The sequence below is a fragment of the Bubalus bubalis genome, chromosome 16, assembly GCF_019923935.1.
Source record: "Bubalus bubalis isolate 160015118507 breed Murrah chromosome 16, NDDB_SH_1, whole genome shotgun sequence".
NCBI lineage: Eukaryota > Metazoa > Chordata > Mammalia > Artiodactyla > Bovidae > Bubalus > Bubalus bubalis.
Genome location: NC_059172.1, coordinates 7,646,363 through 7,666,803, shown reverse-complemented (window position 1 = coordinate 7,666,803; position 20,441 = coordinate 7,646,363). Strand labels below are relative to the sequence as shown.

The 20,441-nt window shown below is 60.9% G+C and overlaps 2 protein-coding genes across 41 annotated transcripts in view; one reads left to right on the top strand and one right to left on the bottom strand.

The window, feature by feature from the left end:
* Positions 1-1,267, top strand: part of MADD (MAP kinase activating death domain) — a 41,050-nt gene extending 39,783 nt beyond the window's left edge. For 39 of the 40 annotated variants that reach the window (XM_044929148.2, XM_044929147.2, XM_044929145.2 and 36 more), the window contains 2 exons: positions 4-50; positions 365-1,267. In XM_044929148.2, the coding sequence (XP_044785083.2) occupies positions 4-50; positions 365-469 (152 nt within the window). In that variant the 3' untranslated portion in view covers positions 470-1,267. The remainder of the gene's footprint in view (positions 1-3; positions 51-364) is intronic. The other variant, XR_006545219.2, reaches the window with a different exon arrangement.
* Positions 1,268-2,355: 1,088 nt separating this feature from the next.
* On the bottom strand, positions 2,356-19,774 carry MYBPC3 (myosin binding protein C3). Its single transcript, XM_006057354.4, has 34 exons — positions 19,654-19,774; positions 18,299-18,565; positions 17,622-17,735; positions 17,452-17,544; positions 17,213-17,361; positions 15,974-16,091; positions 15,433-15,481; positions 15,138-15,167; positions 14,910-14,963; positions 13,636-13,653; positions 13,421-13,575; positions 12,356-12,488; positions 12,113-12,115; positions 11,878-12,002; positions 11,697-11,802; positions 11,437-11,603; positions 10,934-11,099; positions 9,849-9,955; positions 9,734-9,763; positions 8,708-8,847; positions 8,428-8,508; positions 7,643-7,802; positions 7,229-7,333; positions 6,947-7,135; positions 5,568-5,705; positions 5,275-5,442; positions 4,562-4,650; positions 4,258-4,453; positions 3,904-4,043; positions 3,558-3,717; positions 3,325-3,461; positions 2,873-3,059; positions 2,591-2,628; positions 2,356-2,482 (listed from the first exon to the last, which is right to left on the bottom strand). Exons 1-33 carry the CDS (start codon positions 19,676-19,678, stop codon positions 2,618-2,620), a joined length of 3,810 nt encoding a protein of 1,269 aa, XP_006057416.2. The 5' UTR covers positions 19,679-19,774; the 3' UTR covers positions 2,356-2,482; positions 2,591-2,617.
* Positions 19,775-20,441: the final 667 nt, after the last annotated feature.

Genomic DNA, 20,441 nt, shown 5'->3' with positions numbered 1-20,441 from the left:
TAGTTCCTGAAATTAAAGAAGTGGTGAGCCACAAGTACAAGACACCGATGGTGAGTGTGCCGCCAGCCCCGCCAGCCGCTCCGCAGAGGGCTCCCAGGGCGAGTCCGGCAGGAGGGGGCGGGCCTCGCAGGGCGCGGGCAGTGGCGAGTGGCGAGGCGAGTGTGGTCTGGAGGCCAGAGGTGCCGCTGGAGGGGAGCAGGCCTTTGGCCCGGCAGAGGCGCCCGCCTCCCCTCCTGCAGCCCGCTCTGGCCTCGCGGGGGCTCTTCGGCTGGAGGCCTGGAGTCTCCCACTTGGCAGCCGTCCACGAGTGAGGATGGCGGGGCCTGTGTCCCCTGTGCTGACCCGGCTGGTTCTCTGCCCCCAGGCCCACGAGATCTGCTACTCCGTGTTGTGTCTCTTCTCGTACGTGGCTGCGGTCCGCAGCAGTGAGGAGGACCTCAGGACCCCGCCCCGGCCCGTCTCTAGCTGATGGGGAGGGCCAAAGGCTGCCCCTCGCTGCTGCCCCGGCACGATGCTGCCAAGCGCGCCAGTGGCGTGTCCTCTGCCGGCCTCTCGCTGCAGCTCAGACGGCTCTCAGTGTGTGTGTGTCTCAGCGTGTCCACGGGGCTGAGCTAGTCTCTCCCTGCCTTTCCCTCCCCTCCCTCAGAAGACCAGCCTGCTGTCCCCTCGGGGCTCAAGAGTGAGTGTGTGTGTGCGTGCACTCGTGTGCGTCTCGGGCCAGTGGCTCCCGAGAACGCACGAGGACACGCGGTGCGAGCCCCCTGCTGCGTGCTGTTGAGACGTCCGTTGTGGTTCTCGTCTGTGACATCGTGGCTCTTCAGGGCAGACCTGGCCTCTCCTCCCTGCGACCCAGCAGACTCGTCCCCGCCCCCGGCGAGGGGTGGGTGGGCACTGGAGGGGTCAGGGCAGAGCCAGTGGGGCCCGCCGTTCTCCACGGGCAGTTCCCAGGCTGAAGCCGCTGCCCGCGGGCACAGGCCTGCCTGGCGGCTGCTCCCACAGCCTCCCTCCGCTGCAGTCTGCGCCGACCCCCTTCGCTGCTGAGTGGAGAGTTCCCTGCGGCCTGCCCGCCTTGGTAGGAGACTCCCAGGGCCGTCAGCTGCCCCGCCCGGAGCTGGGTGGGGTGGGTAAAGGCCACTCCGGACCCCACTCGTGTGTGAGGGCAGGCGAGCCTGGGAGTGGGCAGCAGGGGACTGTAAATATTTCAGCTCCACACTATTTATAGAAGGTGTACAGAGGTGTGAATGTGAAATAAACGTCCTGAACTCCCCGTGGGTTCCTGGCTGCCATGCATTCAGTGAGGCCCCTCAGCCCTGCGCAAGGAGGGCCAACCCTGGACTCCACAAAGGCACCTCCGCCGGAGGCAGTCGGGGAGGTGAGGCTGTGCCCGCCCCACCTTGCCCCACTGCCCACTCCAAGGGGCGGCCCCAGGGTGGCTGTGCTCGAGTGGGCCACTAGAGGGAGCTGCCAAACTGGGCTTTGACAGGGAGCAGGGCTTCAGTGGGGCTGGAAAGAGACGGAGGCCTGGGCCTCAGCTCCCCAGAGAGGTGTCAGGACTGGGCCTCCCCCAGGGCCTGGAGACCGGGAGTGTCTCAGGAGTCCTTGGACCAGCCTTCATGGAACTTCTTTTCTATACCATGGAAAAACCACTCTATCAGAGGACCTGTGAAAGCTGCTGGCTTCTTCCTCGCAAAAGGACATCAGTGATGGGCTTCTGACTACTTGGTGGCGGGGAGCAGGGCCCTGGCCCCCACACACCTTCCTGGTCCTGTCTGGTCCAGACAGCAGGATCCTCTCCCTGTGCAACACAGCTGTGTGTGGGCAGCGGGTTCTTTGCCTACAGGGACCCCAAAGCCGCTGGGACGCTTTCACCCCAGGCCTTATGGGCAAAGAAACATGGATGCCCGTCACTACCCCTCACCAGGCTACCATGACCACGGTCACCAGGACGACGACGGCAGAGCCTGGGGCTTCTGGCCCTTTTGCTAATAATAGTGCACTTTCCTCTGTCACAGCTCCTTGGTTTCCTCAACGGAAGGTCAGGGAGACTGAGTTCCTTCTATTATTGTTTCGTGGATTTAGGACCCTGTTCTGGTCCTCGTTTAATTCATCCAGGAGAAAGAACACCGGCCTTGTTTGTTTTCAATATAAATTTTCCTGTGCTTCTTGTGAAAACAGGCACCTTAGACAAAAGTCAGTTCTCAGAGGCTGCACCGATCTTTTATTGCCCTTACACGCTGAGAAAGCGCGGCAGGCCAGAAAGGCCCATCCCAGCCACCACTTCCAAAGCCCACACAGGGTCTGAGAGCTTCCGCGTGGAGCTCTGAGATCAGAATGTGCCCGCTCGTCATGACTATGCTGCCCTACAGGTGCCCCCCCGCCCCCCAACTCCAGTGTACACACTTGCACACACATCCAGCAGCAGGAAGGTGGCCTATCCAGCTTCCTTCCAGGCTCCTGGCATACAGGCCGGTTCCAGCTGCGTCTGTAATACAGGATCCCATCTGAGTGAGCTGGGCTGAAAGCCTAAGAGCCTCCTGGACCCCACCTCCTGGTGGCTGCCCCTGGACCAAGGGTGATCTGGAGCACATACCTGGCCATCCACAGGGAGCCAGCCCGGTCACTGCGGCACTGTGGGAGAGGAGGCGCCCATGCCAAATCCGTGCTGCAACCTCCCAGCACCACGTGTAGCCCCTGCCCCCACCCCCAGCCTTCGGGAAGGCTCAGGGAACAGCTCTGGCAGCAAAGTGCAGGGGCCAGTACCACCCGGCCGTGCCAGCTGCGCTCTCAGCCAGAGCAGCAGCTTGGGCCAGCGCAGCAGGGCAGAAGCCCAGCGTCCCCGGGGGCACCCGGCCTTGGCCCGGTGGCTCCTCACCTCGCACCTCCAGGCGGCACTCACACTGGGCCTCCCCTTCTAAGTTGGTGGCCCTGCAGGCGTAGATGCCCCCGTCGAAGGGGCAGGGCTTTCTGATCTCCAGGGTCAGCACTCCCTGCTTGCTGAACATACGGAAGCGGGCATCTTTGCCCAAGTCCAGGCCATTCTTGAACCAGGAAATCTTGGGCTGCAGATAGAAGGGCGGGAGGGAGCGCACTCAGATTGAAGGAGACCCGACGTTTGTTTCTCCTCTGAGCACCCTGCTGGAGTCCCAGACTGGCCAAGGCCGAGGACAAACGGAGCCGGCAGGACTGTCTCGGCCCTGTTCACAGAGGCACCTGACCCCCGGGGTGGAGAGAAAGTAGGGGCAGCCCGGGAAGAGGACTGCTCGAGGTGGGGGCCTACAGGCCGCTCTCCTGGGTCGGCCTGGACCAGCGCCCCCAGGTCCCTACCTTGGGGCTGCCCCGAACGGCACAGCAGAGAGTAGTGTTATAGCCGGCAATGACCGATCGGTTCACCAGCGGGCGGGTGAAGCTGGGGGCCTCAGAGAAGTCCAGGGCCTTGTACTTGGGCAACTCATAGGTGATGCCTGTGGGGGTCAGAACTCAGCACCCAGAGGGCCGCACCCAGCCAGGCTCACCTCCCGGCCCTGCCCACCCCGGGGGCCGGAGTGAGGGCCTAGCACCTGGTCTGGGGATAAGGACTGGCTCCTTGGTGGTGGCGGCTCTGTCGCTGGGCCCCACTGTGTTATGACTGAAGACCCGGAAGTAGTAGCTGTTGCCGATGATGAGCTCCGACACGACGCAGTGGGTGTGGCGGTAATGCTCCAGGACGGTGAACCACTCCTGGTGGGGAGGGAAGGAAAGGTTCCCTGAGGCAGGCCCTACGCACTGCCAGGGCCTCTCTCGGGCACCCCTGTTGTCTGCACCCTGACTATGGAGGGAACCAGGGCAGAGAGGAGGGCCCCACCCAAGGGCAGGGAAGGGCAGCTGGGCCCCGGGCAGGGATCGGGGGCCCGGCCCCAGGCTCACCATGGTCTTCGTGTCGGCCTTCTGAACCGTGTACCCCCAGAGCTCTGTGTTCCCATCATCTTGAGGTGGCTTCCACTCCAGAGCCACATTGAACCCCCACGCCTCTGCGACCTGGATATCCTGGGGCGGACTTGGCTTGTCTGCAGGAGACAGACTCAGCTGGAAGCCCACGCCTCTGACACTGAGTACAGGCAGGGGACGCAGACTCCAAGGGCCCCCCTGCCTGCCAGGACCCGGCCGCCATCCTCGGCAGGGGCTCTGGGCCTCCCAGAGGAGGGGCCCTGGGCCTGCAAGATGGCGAGCGGCAGCCCCGCTCGGGCTAGAGGGGCTGCAGGGGTGCCCAGGGCCACGTACCGACGACCTGCAGCACCAGCTGGGCCTTGTCCTCCAGGTCCTCCACACGAAGCGTCACCTGGTAGGTGCCCGAGTGGGCGCGGCACGCGGTCCGGATGAACAGGATGGTGTCCGTGGGGCTGTTGCGGATGCTCACCTCCTCGCCCGCCAGTGGCTGCCCCTCCTTGGTCCAGGTCACCTGAGGCCGGGGCTTGCCCTGTGGGAGAGCACAGCTCAGCGGCGAGCCTGGCCCGCCCTCCCGGCCCCTGCCCCAGCCCTGCTGAGGACGCGCAAGTGTGCTGGGGCAGGGGCCAGCCAGCCCTACCTGGAAAGGAATGAGGAGGTTCACGGGCTCCCCGACCTTCTTCTGGATGGTCTGGCGAAGGTGTCTGGGCAGCTGCAGCCGAGGCCGCTCTGTGGGCACAGGAGAGCGGCTTGGTGGGGCCCGCAGGCCCAGGACAAGGCTGGAGAGCTGCGGCTGGGCCCCCCTCTCCTCCCGCCACCCAGGCCCAGCCCCAAAGGTCCCAGGGCTCCCGCCACCACCGAGCTTCACGCTGCGACACAGGCACGGACCAGAGCAGGTGAAGGACTTGTTTACGGTCCGACAGCCAGTCTGTCACAGGCCGGGATGCTAATCTAGGCCTTTGCCTCTACTCCCCCTGCTGTTTCCTCTGTCCACTCTGAGCAGCAGTTCCTCAACGATCCACTCTTTGCTGGTGACAGACTAATGGGAAGTGGATCCCCCCAGGGGCCAACCTGACCCCAAGTGACCTCACTGCTCTGTCCTGAGCATGTGGACAACGCCGCCCTGATGGAGCTGAGAGACCCCCAGAACGATTTGACGGTGATGGTGCAACAACCTACGCCTTGCCTTCCCTGGTCCGAACCGGGGACTGACAGGGAGCAGCCAGGCGGGAAGCCCCACACGTGCCACCCCCGGGGTAAGGGGGCCGGCCCCTCGTCCCTGCCCAGCACTCTCCTCCCTCTGGCAGGCTCTCCCCAACCGCCCCCACCTCCCTGCATGCGGGGGGCACTCACGCAGCAACTCCTGCACCGTCACAGGCTCCTTGGTGGTGACGGGGGGTCCAGCCCCCGCCATATTGTGCGCCCGCACACGGAAGAGCACGCGGGCACCAGTGGGCAGGTCCTTCACCAGCAGTGAAGTGCGCTCTATCAGCCCCGGCAGCGCAGACACCCACGCCGAGCCTGTGGGTGGGGCGGAGGCGGCCGTGAGGCAGCAAGGCCGGCAGGGTCTGCAGCCTGCTGCCCACCTCCCGGTGGCTGGCAGGCCCAGCAGGGGGCAGGGGGCCCAGGCCCGGCGGCGCCCTCACCGGAGCCCTCCCGGCGGTACTCCACACTGTAGCCGTCCAGGCCTCCGGCTCCCGCGCGCTCAGGGGGCCTCCACTTGAGGGAGACGGTGGTGTCGGAGATGTCCTCCACCGCCAGGTGGGTGGGCTCACTGGGCGGGCCTGGGCAGAGGGGAGGCAGACGGGGTCTGAGCGAGGCTGCACCTGTCAGCTCAGCTGAAGGATCCAGGGAAACCCTCCCCCTTCCACTGGCCTTCAAGCACTTGAGAAATAGCCCAGCTTTGTTAAAAGACATGTCTCTAGAAAGACTCAGAAACAAACGCGCATCCAGACAGCACCAGCAATTACAGAAGAAAGATCTAAAAAGACACCCCCAACACCAACATGCTTAGAAGGAGTCGCTTCTTTCAGACAGAGCAGGAGATGCTACAGATGTAATTTAAGGGAAAACTAACCCAAAACATGGAAGTTTCCTGGCATTGTACAAGTGGGCTGAGAAAACTGCAGTCAGTCCCTAAAGAGGGAGGCTTGAGCCCTTGCCCCCAGGGCACCTTCTTCCTGCCATCTCACCAAACCTTGCCCCTCCCTGTGTCCCTTCTTCCTGCCATCTCACCAAACCTTGCCCCTCCCTGTGTCTGCCCCACTATAGCCAGCCACCCTGTCCCCTAGACTCATGGGTCCTGACACTGACAGGGATCCTCAAGAGTGCCACACCCTCGGGGGCTGCTCTAACTTCTCAACCCCCATTATATAGATGTGGAAACTGAGGCTCGGGGGAAACCATGACTCCAGACATTCCTCCTGGGGACGTTCTCAACTCCCATTATACAGATGCACAAACAGAGGCTCGGGGGACACCATGACTCCAGACATTCCTCCTGGGGACTTCTCAACCCCCATTATACAGATGCAGAAACTGAGGCTCGGGGGAGACCATGACTCTAGATATTCCTCCTGGGGACGAAGGCGCTGGCTCTGGTTCCTGGTCCAAGGCGCTTTCCACAGACAGACACCCTTCACACCCTCAGCAGCCCCCTGCCCTCACCCCTTCCCTGGCTCACAAACCCTGGCTGAAGAGGGGGGGAAGGGGGGAAAAGAAACATCTATGCCAGATGCTCCCCCTGCGTGCTCTCACTTCATCTTAATAGCAGTTTTGTGAAACAGACTGTCATTACCCCCACTTCACAGATGCGGAAAGTGGGGCTGGAGAGGCGAGTCTCAGCTCCACCCCCTGCCAGCTGGGCTCCCAAGTCATTTACTTCCCAGAGCCTCCCTTTCTTCACCTGTGAGATGACGGGAATGAAGGAAGTCAAGGGGTGTGAACGCAGCTCGCAGAGTGGCTGTGGTTACCGCACCCTGGCCGCGGTGGCCCGGGGCAGGGCTAGGGGCACCCGCAGGCTCACCGATGGGCATGAAGGGCTGGGAGGCGGGGCTGGGCCTGGACATGCCCACAGCGTTGACTGCGTAGACCCGCATCTCGTAGATCACGCCCTCGATCATGCGCCGCGCCTCGTGGCTCAGCTCCCGCAGCAGGTCAAAGTTCAGTCGCATCCACCGGTAGCTCTTCTTCTTCTTGCGCTCCAGGATGTAGCCTGGACGGGGAGGCCGGCGCACTGGTCTGCCTGCAGCTCAGCCCCCCGCCCCACGCGCCCTGCCCGGGGCTTGGTCCCATGCCCTCAGCTCACCCAGGACCGGCTGCCCGCCGTCGTAGGCCGGGGGCTCCCAGCACACCGTGCACGAGTCCTCGCCCACCTTGCTGATCTCAGGGGCCGCGGGAGCATCTGGCACATCTGGGGGAGTGGACCCTCATGTGCCCAGGCCAGCTGGGGCCAACGGTACCCATCCCCTCACCACCCTAACCAACAGGCTCCCCGTGCCCCCACAGGCTAATGCCATCTTTCCAGAATGCGGTTCTCATCAGGTCACCAGCCTGCAATCAACTGGCTACGGCTCCCCACTACCTGTGTGCCCCCAGGTCCAAGTCCCAACCCGCTCTACCGATCTGAGAGGGCCCCGCGACGTCTGCGGAGAGCCTAAAGGACTGAACAGACAGGTCCTCCCTGGTTCCCCCCATGCTCTCCCCTGGACCCCCGCCTCACCGATGACCTTGACCGTGAGGCTGACTTGGTCCTCCCCCACGGGGTTCTTCACCGTGACCACATAGACACCCTCGTCCTCCTGCTCGGCCCCCTCGACGGTGAAGATGCTGCGGTCCTTGGTGGTCTCCACTCGGACCCGGCCCTCTGTCTCACACAGCAGCTGGCAGGGGAGGAGGAGTTGAGGGGGGGGGGGCTCAAGTCAGACCCCAGGGGTTCCTGCAGCCTCTGCAGCCCCTGACAGCCCTGAGGTGGACATGCAGCTCAGCATGGGTCTGCTGGGGAGACACAGCCTGAGTGGAAACCACCGTGTGAGTGTCTAATCCAAGACCCTTTCCCACCACCTGCCGGAGCACGGCCCATGCTTTGTCACGGAACTTCAGACAGTCACCTGTCCTCTCCATCCTCAGTCTGACTTTCTGACCTAAACGACCTCACACAATTACTGTGAGGGTCTCAAAAGACCTCAGCTGGGCAGAGGAAGCAGCACTGCGTGGAGGAGAAAGAAAAGCCAAGAGCGGTGCCCCGGCCACGACTCCGACCGTAAAGGGCCAAGGACCTACTCCCCAGCGGGGAGGGAGCACAAAGTCAAGGTGAGCTCAGGAAGACAAGAGCCAGGGAGCCCGCAAGTCCGGAGGACTTCCTGGGGTGTGATGGGTGGAGACCCTGCCTGGGGCAGGAACACAGCTGGCCCAATGGGGCATCTCAACAGAGACCTCGCCTAAGGGCAGATCCCACGTGGACAGAAACTCACTGCAGCCAAATGAGCCTCCTCCAGCCTCACTCACCTTCTTGTCAAACACCCACTCGTCACCGGCACCTGAGTCCTCTGATGCATCAGGGGCTGGCCCTGCTGGGACCTTATTCCCCTGGAAACAGGACGGGAAGGAAGGAGGGATGGAGGAGGAGGAAGGTCTGGTTTGGCCTGGAGGGAACCCTGCCAAGCACCCTGTCCTTGCTCTGCCCACCCCCGGCCAGCTGTAGGGCGTGCGCAGGTGGGGTGGGGAGCATGCTGGGCCCATGCGCCCATTTTACAGATGGGGGCATGGGGGGAGGGGCCCACAGTACTTTTGTGATGGTCTTCTGCCAAATCACAGTGGGAGCAGGATCCCCGGAGATAGGGACGTCCAGGCGTAGCTTGTTCCCGGCCACCACCACAATGGTGTCCGGCACGCGGCCCGGGCAGTCCAGGTGGATCTTGGGAGGTTCTGGCAGGGAGATAGAACAGGTCAGAGAAAGAAGAAAAGGGCCCCAGGCCTCTGAAAGAAGGGAAAACTGGAAAAAGCACATGCTCCTGGGTGTTGGTTTATCTTCTGAATTTATTTTCTCGAAGTATAGTTTGCATACAATCAAATGCCAACACTTGAGCACACTGCTTAATGAGTACTAACACACATATACACCTGTGTAACCACTGCCCGATCACACCTAAAACACTGCCATCTGCCCAGGAAGTTCCCAGGGAGGTTCATAACGTTGGGTCACCTAGGATGGCATTTCTCAGATTGTGTTTGGGGGAACACCAGTGTCTTCCTAGAAAAAAAAAGTTTCCATGGAAAATATTTAAGAAACCCTGGGTTAAACCAAGTTGAGTAGGATGTTTCAGAGCCTCTGACATGCCCATGCGCTTTCTGAAGCAACAAGCAGTAGGACAGACGGACGGCTCAGAGTTTCTCAAACTTACTGAACCCTGTTTGGAAAGCCCTGGCCTAGAGCCTGCCTCAGCCTGGACAAGTCTCCTGAAATTAAAATCCTAAAATGCCTGATTACAGTTTAATCTAAATGCAGGAGAGGTACTTCTAAAAGCAAAAAAGAATAATAAACCCCACAACTGTGATGTCCTCTGCAAGCTCACGCATACCACCTTAGGTCGTCGTTCCCATCACCCCTTTGGGGAGCCACTTCGGGGTCCCCGTTTTAGAGGTGAGGAAACTGAGGCTGAGATAGACCGCAGCTGGCCTGCGGTCAGAGTGGCAGGGCTGAGGCTGGGCCTCAGGCTGAGCCAGGTCCCGACTCCCGGCTCCCTGCTTCTGTTGAGTGGAGAGGAGACCCTGGCGGGGTGGGGGAGGCAGCATTCCGGGGCCCGAGACTCACCCTGCCTGGGCACGAAGTCAATCTTGACCTCTGCAAGAGATGCAAGAGCTGGTGGCACCAGGGTGCAGGCCGGGCCCAGCGGCAAGGGCCCCTCTGCCCCTCAGCACTGGCTCACCCATGAAGTGGAGCTTGGCAGACAGGTTACAGGCGAAGCCTTCCGGCACAAAGCTGTAGTCCGCCTCGTCTGCGGGCGTGACGTCGTCAATGGTCAGCTTGTGGACCCTACAGGGCAGTCGCGGCTCAAGGGACCCTGCTGGGCCACACACCCCTTGCCTCACCAGACACCCCAGCCAGGGCTCCAGGGAGCCCTCGCTCTGCCCTGGCTCAATGGTGTGCAGAGTGTTTTCTCAGACTTCCCTGGTGGTCCAGTGGTTAGGAATTCACCTGCCAACGCAGGGGACATGAGTTCCATCCCTTGTCCAGGAAGATCTCACATGCTGAGGAGCAACCAAAGCAGCTGCACCTAGAGCGGGTTCTCCTCAAAATGAACCACCACCGCAATGAGGAGCCCCAGCACGGCAACCACAGGGGGGCTCCCACTTGCCGCAGCTCGAGAAAGCCTGTGCACACCAACAAGGACCCAGAACAGCCAAAAAATAAAATCTGTTTTTGAGTGCCTTCTCTGCTTTTGAATTTTTCCGCTCCCTTGCCTGCTCTCAGAGGTAGGCAGTGTAGACATGTCCCTTTGGCTGGACCTTTGGAGACTGGGCAGGGGCTTGTCACATTAATCTCTGTGACCTTGGGCCCAGCACGGGCTGGCCCAGATACTCAGGGTATGAGTAAGAGAGTGGGAGACAGTGAGGGCCCCTGGCCAGAGCCATGCCCCGTGGCGCCCTGCCCTGCCCTGGTCACGAGCTGGGGGTCCCAGCCTGTCTCTCTCACTGCTTCATCTCAGTCTCCGACTTCCCCCTCCATCTCTAAGGGACCCTCCTTTTCCGTACACTTCTGCCTTTCCATACTTCGGTGTATCCCTTTTCCTCTTTGTCTCTGTCCTGACCGTGTGTCTGTCCCCTTCTGTTCATCTCTCTCTCCTGTCTCTCAGTGTCTGTCTCTAGCTCACTCTTAGCGCTCTCTCTTTCTGTTCGTCTCTTTTTCTTTGCTTCAGTCTGTTTTTCTATGCGTCTGTCCCTCCCTCTGCCTGTGTCTCTCTGTTTCTTGTTGTCTCTCTGTGACTGTCCCTGGCACATCCTGCACACTCACCGCCCGATGTGGGACACCTTTATGCGGCTGTCAGGCACCAGCTCCTTTCCGTTCTTCAGCCATACGCCCCGCACGTTCTCATCTGACACCTCACACTTGAACACAGCCTGGTCCTTTGAGCCCACCGTCAAGTCTGCGATGCTCTGGTACACCTCCAGCTTCTTCTCTGCGGGGTAGGGCAGAGCCAGTGAGCTGGGGCGGGTGTGTGTGGGTGGGAATCCCTGCGGAGATCTCCTGGGCTTGTGAAAACACATGAGTGCATGCATGAGTGCAATGCTTGTGTGCCTGTGACGGTGCTGTGTACACAAGGAACCTAAGTGCGCCGGAGTGGGTGATGCTAACCAGGCCCATCTGAACCTCCCAACACTCTCCAGGTGGTCACCCCAGCATCCCCATTTTATGGATGAGCAAAGTGAGGTTTGAGGTATTGAAGTGGCATGTCCAGGACCACGCTGGCCTTGATGCTGGCTTTGCTTGATCCCCGCCCGTGGCTGGGGGCTCACCCTGCACGATGAGCTCAGCCAGAGCCTGGCCCCCACTGGTGCGCAGCGCGTAGTGCCCGGCGTCCTCCAGTGTCGCCTCGTTGATGATCAGATGGTGCTTCTGACCGTCCTTCTTGAACCGGTATTTAAAGGTCTCCTCCCGGGTCAGCTCCACCCCGTCCTTCAGCCTGGCCAGAGGGTGGGCAGCAGGTGCCAGGGCCCCCTCTGGGGACACCCCAGGCCCCCAGCCCTGCCCCACGACCCCCTGCCTCGGCACTCACCATTTGACCTGCGCCCCCTCCTCAGACACTTCACACTCAAACTCCACTCGCTGTCCCACCATCACCAGCTGGTCCTCCAGCGGCCGCGTGATCAGCACGGGGGGCTCTGTCAAGCGGAGGGAGCGAGATGGGCGGGCCGCTCTGTGGGTCCCCTCTCAGGGTCTCAGGGCCCCAGGCCCACCTTTGACGAAGAGCTCGGTGCTGCACTTTTCGTCGCCCACCACGCACTGGTAGGCTGCGTCGTCCGCCAGCGAGCACTGGCTAATGGTCAGCGTGCGCTTGGCGCCGATGGACTCGAAGATGTACCTGGGTAAGGCCGGGGTGGGGGCAGGAGACCCATGGACTACCCGCCTGGCCCTGGGTGCCCCCTCAAACCCCCATCGAGACCCCTGTGCCCCCACCCCAAGGAACCTTACTTGCTGCAGAGCAGAAGAGGCCCGTGGAGCATTCCCGATGGGAGGAGCAAGATCGAGAGAAAATGAGCAGGCCAAGAGCCAGGAAGAAACAGACGAGAGTTAGAACCCAGAGAAATGGGGAGAGACAGAGATAGGGAGTGAGAGCTGGCCAGAGGGCGGGGTGGAGAGAGAGGCAGGGAACGCAGGGTTGGGGGGCGGCCCTCCCCGGCCCCAGCACCCCCAGGCCCCAGCACCCGCCCTCACCTGCCGCTCATCTGAATCTCCTGCCCGTTCTTAAGCCACTTGACCTCGGCGTCAGGGTCGGCCAGCTCCACCATCAGCCGGATCTTGTGGCCCTTGCTCACCTGGTAGGCCGGCTGCAGCTTCTTCTGAAAGGCTGAGCACCCCCACCCTCAGCCCCCGGCTCCCCAGGCTGGCCCAGGCCAGGAGGACACGGTCCCGCCTCCCCACGTCTCTCTCTGTGCCTCTGCTGTGACTGTCTCCTTATCTCTGTCAGCTCCTTGTCTCTCTGGCTTCCTTCCCTGGGGTCCACTTCACCTGCTCAGCTCAGAGCTAGGGTTCCGGGCTTCCAGAAAGGCAGGAGCTTGGCAGGAGAATGGGTGGTGGGGCAAATGGGCCTTCTCTTCCTCTCCCGTCTGTTTTTGTGGCAACCCCCAGGTTCATGCCCTCCTTCTAGGTGCCTCCGCCGTCTCACCTCGGTTTCCAGGGCCTCCATGTCAAGCCCGGGATGGGGAAGGGCTGGCCCGAGCCCTCGCCTCTGACCCACTTGGGGTGGGGGCCGGGGGCGCTCACCTGCACCCACCTGTTCTGTTGGCCTGTGAGGGGGCTTAACCAGGGTTTTCTCTTCCCGGTCGGGGGAGGGGGCAGTGTCCTCTGGGCTAAACTGGCTTCTTCCCCTTCTGGGGGGTATGGGGAGAATCAAGCAGGCTACTTTTTTCCCCAAGGGCAGGTCGGGGAGGAAGGGGCCTCCTGGCTTTGGCTGTGGAGAGGAGGGCTGGCCTGGGCTCCGTCCTCTTCCTGTGGCATCTCTGGGCTAACTTTGCCCTTTTCTTTTTCTGTGCGACCAGATGCCAACCCGGGCACCCTGGCTTTTTCCCCCCAACAGAAGAGGACGTTCACCCAAATGGTCCCTTCCCGGGTGTCTGTGAGTCAAGCTGGACGCCGCCCTCTTTCCCGGAAGCGCGTCTGCGCGCCGCTGTGTGCGCACATGCCTGCATCTGCGCGCCACCGTGCGTGCACGTGCACACGCGCACCTACGCAGGCGCTCAGCCAGCCCTCGCCTCGCCCGGCTCTGCGCTGGAGGCTCACCTGTGCTTTTCTTCTCGTCCCGCTTTATGCCCTTGAGCCTCTTGAGCATGCCCCGCAGGTCGGTGACTCCATGCTGGAAGGCGATGCGCTCGTACTCCGACGGGGGTGCCTGCCGCAGGATCTCCCACACGTCCTCTTCGGCGGGGGCCTCCAGCCTGCTGAAGTAGGGGTGATAAGGGCGGGGGGTGGGGGGCAGTGCTTCCTGGGACACTCACCTCGGGGTCCGTAAACTGCTGCTCCAGGCAGGAAAGAAGGGCAGTGTACACATTAGAGATGGAACAGAGAAGAACAAAGGTGACTCCATATTGAGTCCATGCCTTTAGCACTAACCCTTGTGCTCTGTTGCCTGTGCTTTGTCAAGCTGGCTCTGCACCCTTGTAAAAGCATGTTGTCTATACCCTGAACTATAAAGTATATGACATTCTCCATTCTCAAGGCTGTGTCTCCCTGGCTGGACCTTAAAAGGTATAGAACGCTTTTCATTCGTATGGAGATAAAAAGTTACAAAAGATAACAATTATCTTGTGGGGAGTTTACAAGAACATTGTGACCAAATCTACCTGGAGGGCTGCAAGAACAAAGCATTCTACTAAGAAGTCTGCAATAACCAGCCACACCCCCTCCCCCTTTCAGTAGAAGAGACCAGAATTCTAACTGGGGTAAGATGGTTCTTTGGGACATTAGTCCACCATCTTCTTGGTTTGCTGGTTTTCTGAATAAAGTCGTTATTCTTCGCCCCCAACAAGTTGTCCTTCAATTTACTGGCCTGTCATGCAGCACACAATACAAGTGTGGACTCAGTAACAAAGGCACGGGTCATCCCTCCGTGAACCACAGCACATGGGGCCTCACCTCCACTTTCCTCCCTGCACTCACACCTTTCCGTTTACAGGGCACCTGTGGCCTTGTTTATTCCTCCTGAGCTCTGATAGGTGAGTGTCAGGAAAGCAGGAGGCTCAGAGACTCTCCCCAGTCAGTGGAGATCCTCGCCCGGATCCTCACCCAGGTCAGTCTGATCCCCAGCCTCGTCATCTGTCATCTCCCCTGGTGGGGATGGCCCTGCTACCCCCAAAGCACTTGACCCCAATGCTCATTCTCTGGGCTGAAGCAGCACTGGCCGTAATGCAGTGTCCAAGAGAGGGGAGGGACAGGACACAGAGGACACAAGTCAGTTGCACTGTGTGGGCCTAGGTGGGCAATTCCTGAGGCTTTGGAGCCCTCTCCCAGCTTGTGGGTCTCCAGAGCCTATTGGGAAGAGCCATCACAGACCAAGTGTAGGCTGGTCATGGGAACAGTGTGAGGATGTTAGCTCATGGGATGTAACCTCTGCTGAGCCCTCTGACTCTTCCCAGCACCTAGACTGTCCCGTCCGACAGACAAGGAAACTAGCTCCGAGAGGTGCATGACCTGCTCGGGGTCACACAGCTGGAAAACCACAGGGCCAGCATCGGGGAGCCACATGTTCTGGGAGCTGCTTCCCTGGGCTTACCTCTTCCTCAGCAGCGAGCTGAAGTCCAGAGTCCCAGCGTCTTCATGGCTGTCACTGCGGAGAGGAACCCCCAGTGAGGCCACGACAGAGCCAACTACGAATAGAAGGGTCTGGGAGTGGGGTGGGGGTGGGCTGGGGCAAGGGAGAGACAGGGACACTGACGGAGCAGGCGTGCCCCACCCGTCTCAGACCCCTGGGGTCACCATACAGGTGGATAGGAAGGGGTACCTGATGCGCCGACTGCCTCCAGCCAGGCTCCTGCGGGGATAAGACTCAGATTTTTCACCTTCCCAGGGAGCTTACTCTCTTCCACACCCATCCATTTCAGTCTGGCCATTCACATTACCCCAAGCCCTGGTCCCTATGTTATGCCCCTGCTCTGACCCCCGTATCAACCCTAGTCCTTGTCCCCCCAACATCCCACCCCAGCCCTGGGCCCCCACATCACCCTGGCCCTGACCCCAAGGGCCACAGACCCCAGCACTGGCCTCCCCCACGGCCCCGAGGAGAGAGGGCCACTCACGTGCGGCGGAAAGTTGATCGGAGGTCCACATCTCCGGGGCCAACGGCCTCTGGTTTCAAAGAGGGGGGATGAGCGTCAGGGGGTAGGTTTTAGAGGGGGCCTGCCCAGGAGCCCTTCCCTGGGATCTCCTGGTGTCACAGGCCTGCCCACCTATGACCCCTTGACAGTGGGCATCTGTCCCAGGAACCTGCCCTCTGAACCTTTCCCAGCCCGCGTTGAGGAACCAGGGATGTGGCACAGTTCATGGTCCCCAATACCCTCCAGATTCATCTCCCTCCCATTTCTCAACTCACCCTTCACCTCTTCACCTAATCATCAGACACCAAGATGATACCCAGAGGAGATCTGAGGTCAAGCCCCACCCCAACCCTAGAAGCCCTGATGTATTTCTTGCACGCTTCTGTGTGAATAGCACTGAGCGTGTGATCAGTGGGCATATGGCCAGGCCTCAGCATCCCCCTTAGTACTGGGAAGTGGAGGCAGGGGTGGGGACCGGACCCACGGGGAGCCTGAACCCAACAGACGCCACAGGGCCCCTCACCATGGACAGTGAGGTTGAAGTTGCAGCTGTCAAATTTGTCCTTGGTGGACACCTCACAGCGGTAACCACCGGCAAAGGTGGCCTGGGCATCCATGATGCGCAGCTCAAATAGGTAGACCTGTGGAGGGCAGGTGTCGGGGAGGCTGGAGGCTGGGAGACAAGGCCTTGCACCCGAAAGGAGACTGGGTGGCTGGGGACCACCGACCTTCTCACCCTTCGAGGCTTAAATGAATCCATTCCATTTTGGATACGTAAAAACGGGGCCCCTTCTCAAGACACATTGCTGTCTGCTGGCACAGGGTGGTGATAAAATAGAACTCAAGGGTGGCTATAAGGCAAGTGGCATTCGCTTAGGATGAGGCATTTTGGGGAAATTTCCTGGCAGTCCAGTGGTTAGGACACCATGCTTTCACTGCAATGGGCCCAGGTTGGATCCCCGATTAGGGATTCTGAGAGCCACGCGGTTCAGCCCCCCAAAAAAGGCAATTTTGCTCAGGGAACTGCCCACACAACTGAACATGTCCACCCTATCCTTCCAGAAGCCCCCTTGCCTGGGCCAGGACTGTGGAAGAGTGGGAGGAACAAAGGCTGGGAGTCAAAGGACAGGTTCCAGGCCTGGCTCTGAGTGACCTGGGACCAACAACAGCAAACTCTCAAGCTTTGGTTTCCTCGTATGTGTAGAGAATTGTGGTTGCTCATCGAGGGCCCCGTGAGCTCTGATAGCCTTCCGTATGGGGCCTTTGCACCCTCACTGACCAGTGCCCCCCAGGCTTTATTATGCCCCCTTGAGACTCTCATAGCTTCCCTAGTGGTTCCGTGGTAAAGAATCCACCTGCCAATGCAGGACACATAGGTTTGACCCCCGGGTCGAGAAGATCCCCCGGAGGAGGAAATGGCAACCCACTCCTGGGAAATCCCATGCACAGAGGAGCCTGGCGGGCTACAGTCCATGGGGTCGCAAAGGTTGGACACAACTGAGCGCACACGTGAGACTATCACGCCTCTGAGCCCCCGTGTCCTTCTATGCCCCCCAATAACCCTCCTCTGAGCCTCGCCAAGCTCGCTGTGTGCCGCTGACCCCCCAACCAGCTTTGCAGGCTTTCCACACCCCTTCTCTGCACCTCCTCTGTGGCTCAGGTCTCAGTGCCTCCCTGCCTCTCTGTGCCCCCCCGGGCCTTCCAGGGGCTCTCCACATCCCCTCGCTGTGCGTCCCCGTGACCCTGTGCCTGCGGGCCCCACCTTGCTGGTCCGATCGTAGCTGTCGTGCAGCTGCAGATGCTGCCCCACCTTGCTGCTCAGGTCCACCCACTTGCCCTTGAACCACTTGACCACGGGCGGTTTCAAGAGGCTGGCTCCGGCCACGCGGGCTGAGAAGGTGATGCTGCCACCTGCAGGAGAGGGGTGACCGTCTGGGCTTGGGGGACGCCCTGTGCCTCCATCCCCCACCTCGCCCCTGGGGGCAGCAGCCCCACACTTACCCACGGTCACCTCGCCGTCCTGTGGCCTCATCACAAAGAGGCCAATGGGGTCGCCAGGGGCACTGGGACCCTCGGGGGCCGCTGAGCTGGACCCTGTGGTAGAAGCATTTGAGACCTGCCCTGGGACACCCCCATCCACCAACCCGGCCTCCCTGCCCCACTCCTCTCACCTTCGGGACTGGGGGTGCCTGCTTCCACCTCAGGGGCAGAAGTCGGGGCCTCTCCCGGGGCTCCAGGGGCCTCGGTGGGGGTGGGAGCAGGGGCTGACACAGGCTCCGCTTTCCCTGGAGGGGATCAGGTTGGGGGTTGTGGAGCAGCTTCTAATCAGAGCCCCACTGCCCCCACGCCCCGGTTATCTTGTCCCTGGTCCTTCCCATCTTTGCAGGAAGTCCATCCAGCCTGCGTTTCACCTTCGCCCTGCCCTCACCAGTTGTCTGTGCCCTCATCTCAGAGGGTCGGCCTGAACATCCCTCCTTTCCTTCTCCAGGCTCGGGTCTTGGTCCAGCCCGTCAGGCTGTGCTGGGGCTCGGCACACAGCCACAGGGGCTTCCCTGCCAGCACACCCAGCCCACCAAGTTCCCATCCATGTGGGGGTGTCCAGCGGGAGGTCAGTGTTACGTCTGACTCATCTCTGAACTTCCCCCACCTCCAGAACGTCCCAGATGGGCCAGGGAGCCTCGCGGGGACACTTAGAAAGGTCTCGCTACAGAAAACGGGAAAAGGCCACGGCGGGCTGAGGGTGCAACCAGCGCCAAGGTGAGAAAGTGGGAAGACAGCTCCTGTGCCGTGATTGACAGAGAGCTGGCGGGGCTGCTCCAACTTCAGGGAAGGCTGCCCAGGCGCTTACCTGCGTCTACGACCTTGAGGTCAAACTTGACCTTGGAGGAGCCAGCGATGACCGCGTAGGAGCCCTGGTCGGCAGGACCCACGTCCCTCACGGTCAGCGTGTGCCGCGTGCCCTCGGCTGCCAGGCCGTATTTGTCGCTGGCGCTGATGTCGCTGCCCGCCCGCTGCCAGCGCACCTTCAGTCCCGCCCGCTCTGTCTCGGCCTCGAACACGGCAGGGCTGCCGGCGGCCACCTCTGCGGACCGTGGCTTCTTGCTGAAGGCGGAGACTGAGGGGCCGATGGAGTTTGCAGGGGTCCCCTGGCTTGCCCCTTGACCCCACTCCTACATCCCCTCTTATTAAATAAAGTGATGAGCATTTTAATGGATCACCTCATTAATGCTCCAACGGCTCTATGAGGTAGGTGCAGTTATCATCCCCAGAGGAGGGCTCTGAGGCTCAGAGAGGTTAAGTGACTTACCCAAGATCACACAGCCAGGAAGTGGGAGAGCCAGGCCTGAGGAATTTTGCTAGGTGTGTCCCTGAAGAGCCCACCCTCTCTGCTTGTGGAAGCCCAGCCCCCACCAGCTGGGGCCCTTGGCAAGGGGCCAGCACTCTGCCTACTTGGACGTGGCTAAATTTGTCCTCTAAGGGCCTGGGGCTGGGAATCAGCAAGTGAGATAAAGCTGGCCTGGGAGAGGGCTGGGACTGGGGGGCTGATCCCTGACCTGGACAACCTTGGAAGGCCAGGGCGGGGACTCCGGGCTGTGACTTTCTCTGCCCTTGGCGGCGGCTCAGGGACCTCTTGCCCACCCTCTCCCCAGAGCAGAGGCCCTGCATCACCTCAGTGTGGGGGCCATGCCTGGTGTGGGGGCCACAGGGGCGCAGGCTGGCAAAGCAGAGACTCTCAGAACTAGAAGCAACCCACCGAAGCCCTCTTTGTACAGTTGGGGAAACCGAGACCCAGAGAGGGGAGGGGCCCGTCCAAGATGTTCAGGGAGACGGGCTCAAGTCTGGAGTCATCCTGGGGTGTCTCCTGTGGCAGCCTTTCCCCAAAAGGCGAGCCGGGACCTAACCTTGCTGCAGAAGATGGGGATGCATGCAGGGAGGGGTCCCCGGGCCTCCTGAGAGTGGGGCGACGGCCCTGGGGGCTTCCTGCCTTCACTGTCTCCCCCTCTGGGCCCCGGACCCTGGTTTACCCTCACTCTCATCAGAATGATGAGAAGGAGAAACTGAGAATCGAAAAAGGACCCAGGAGGACAGAGCCCCTGTCCTGGGAACCCCCTCAGGAGCTCATTCCTAGGCCTACCCCCTAACGGAGGATGTCCCCAGCTCTCCCTGCCCCACGGTCGGCCCCCAGCCCAGGCCTGGAGCTACCTGGTTTCTTCCCTGGCTCGGGCATCTTGAGAGAGGTCACAGCAGGAACCGAGCAGGCACGGGCCACCCAAAGAGACTCTGAGCAGGGCTCTGGTCCCGGACTATATAAAGGGCCGCCCCCTCTCCAGACCTTCCTTATCTGCACCCTGCCCGGCCACCTGCTAAATATAGACAAATTCCTGAGATCAAGGGCTCTCCAGGAGAATGTGTGGCCCTGGCTTTCTCTGCTGGCCCCTGGCCCCTCCCCCAGCAACCCCACAGGACAGATCCTGCCCCCCAACCCTCAGTGAACACAGGGGCACCCCAAGCCCTGCCCATGTGTCCTTGTGACAAGCAAATTGAGCGGTGGGAGTGTGCGGGGCCCAGAACCCTGAAGCTGTCGGGTCAGAGGCGTCCGTGTTGGGTGATGGTTATACCCACAGACCCCGAGTCCCGGCTTCCCTCCTGAGTGTCCTTCTGAACCCCCGCAACTGCCTCCACACCCCCACCCCACCAAAGTCGCAAAGAACATCAGCTGCTACACAGGAAGAAGTGAATCACATGTGACCTACTGTGAGCAAGACCCACTATCAGGGAAGGTCATTTGTCCCCCCCCATCGTCAGGAGAGAGGAATTCTATATACAAGCATTGCCCATGTGGTTAACACTTGCCATCCCTTTCAACATAAATCCATTCTCTTATGCCATTTTAACCATGTTTAAGCTGCATCTCATGTCCCTGGGCCGTCTTTCAAAAGGAATCAGGACTTTGGGACTTCCCCAGTGGTCCAGTAGTTAGGACTCTGTGC

Coding starts and splice junctions, on each gene's coding strand:
- MYBPC3 (XM_006057354.4), bottom strand. CDS start 19,678: ATGCCCGAGCCAGGGAAGAAACCAG. Junction 18,566..19,653: donor CGAGCCAGGGAAGAAACCAG/GTAGCTCCAGGC, acceptor TCGGCCCCTCAG/TCTCCGCCTTCAGCAAGAAG. Junction 7,803..8,427: donor AGTGGGTGTTTGACAAGAAG/GTGAGTGAGGCT, acceptor CTCCCCTGCCAG/CTGCTGTGTGAGACAGAGGG.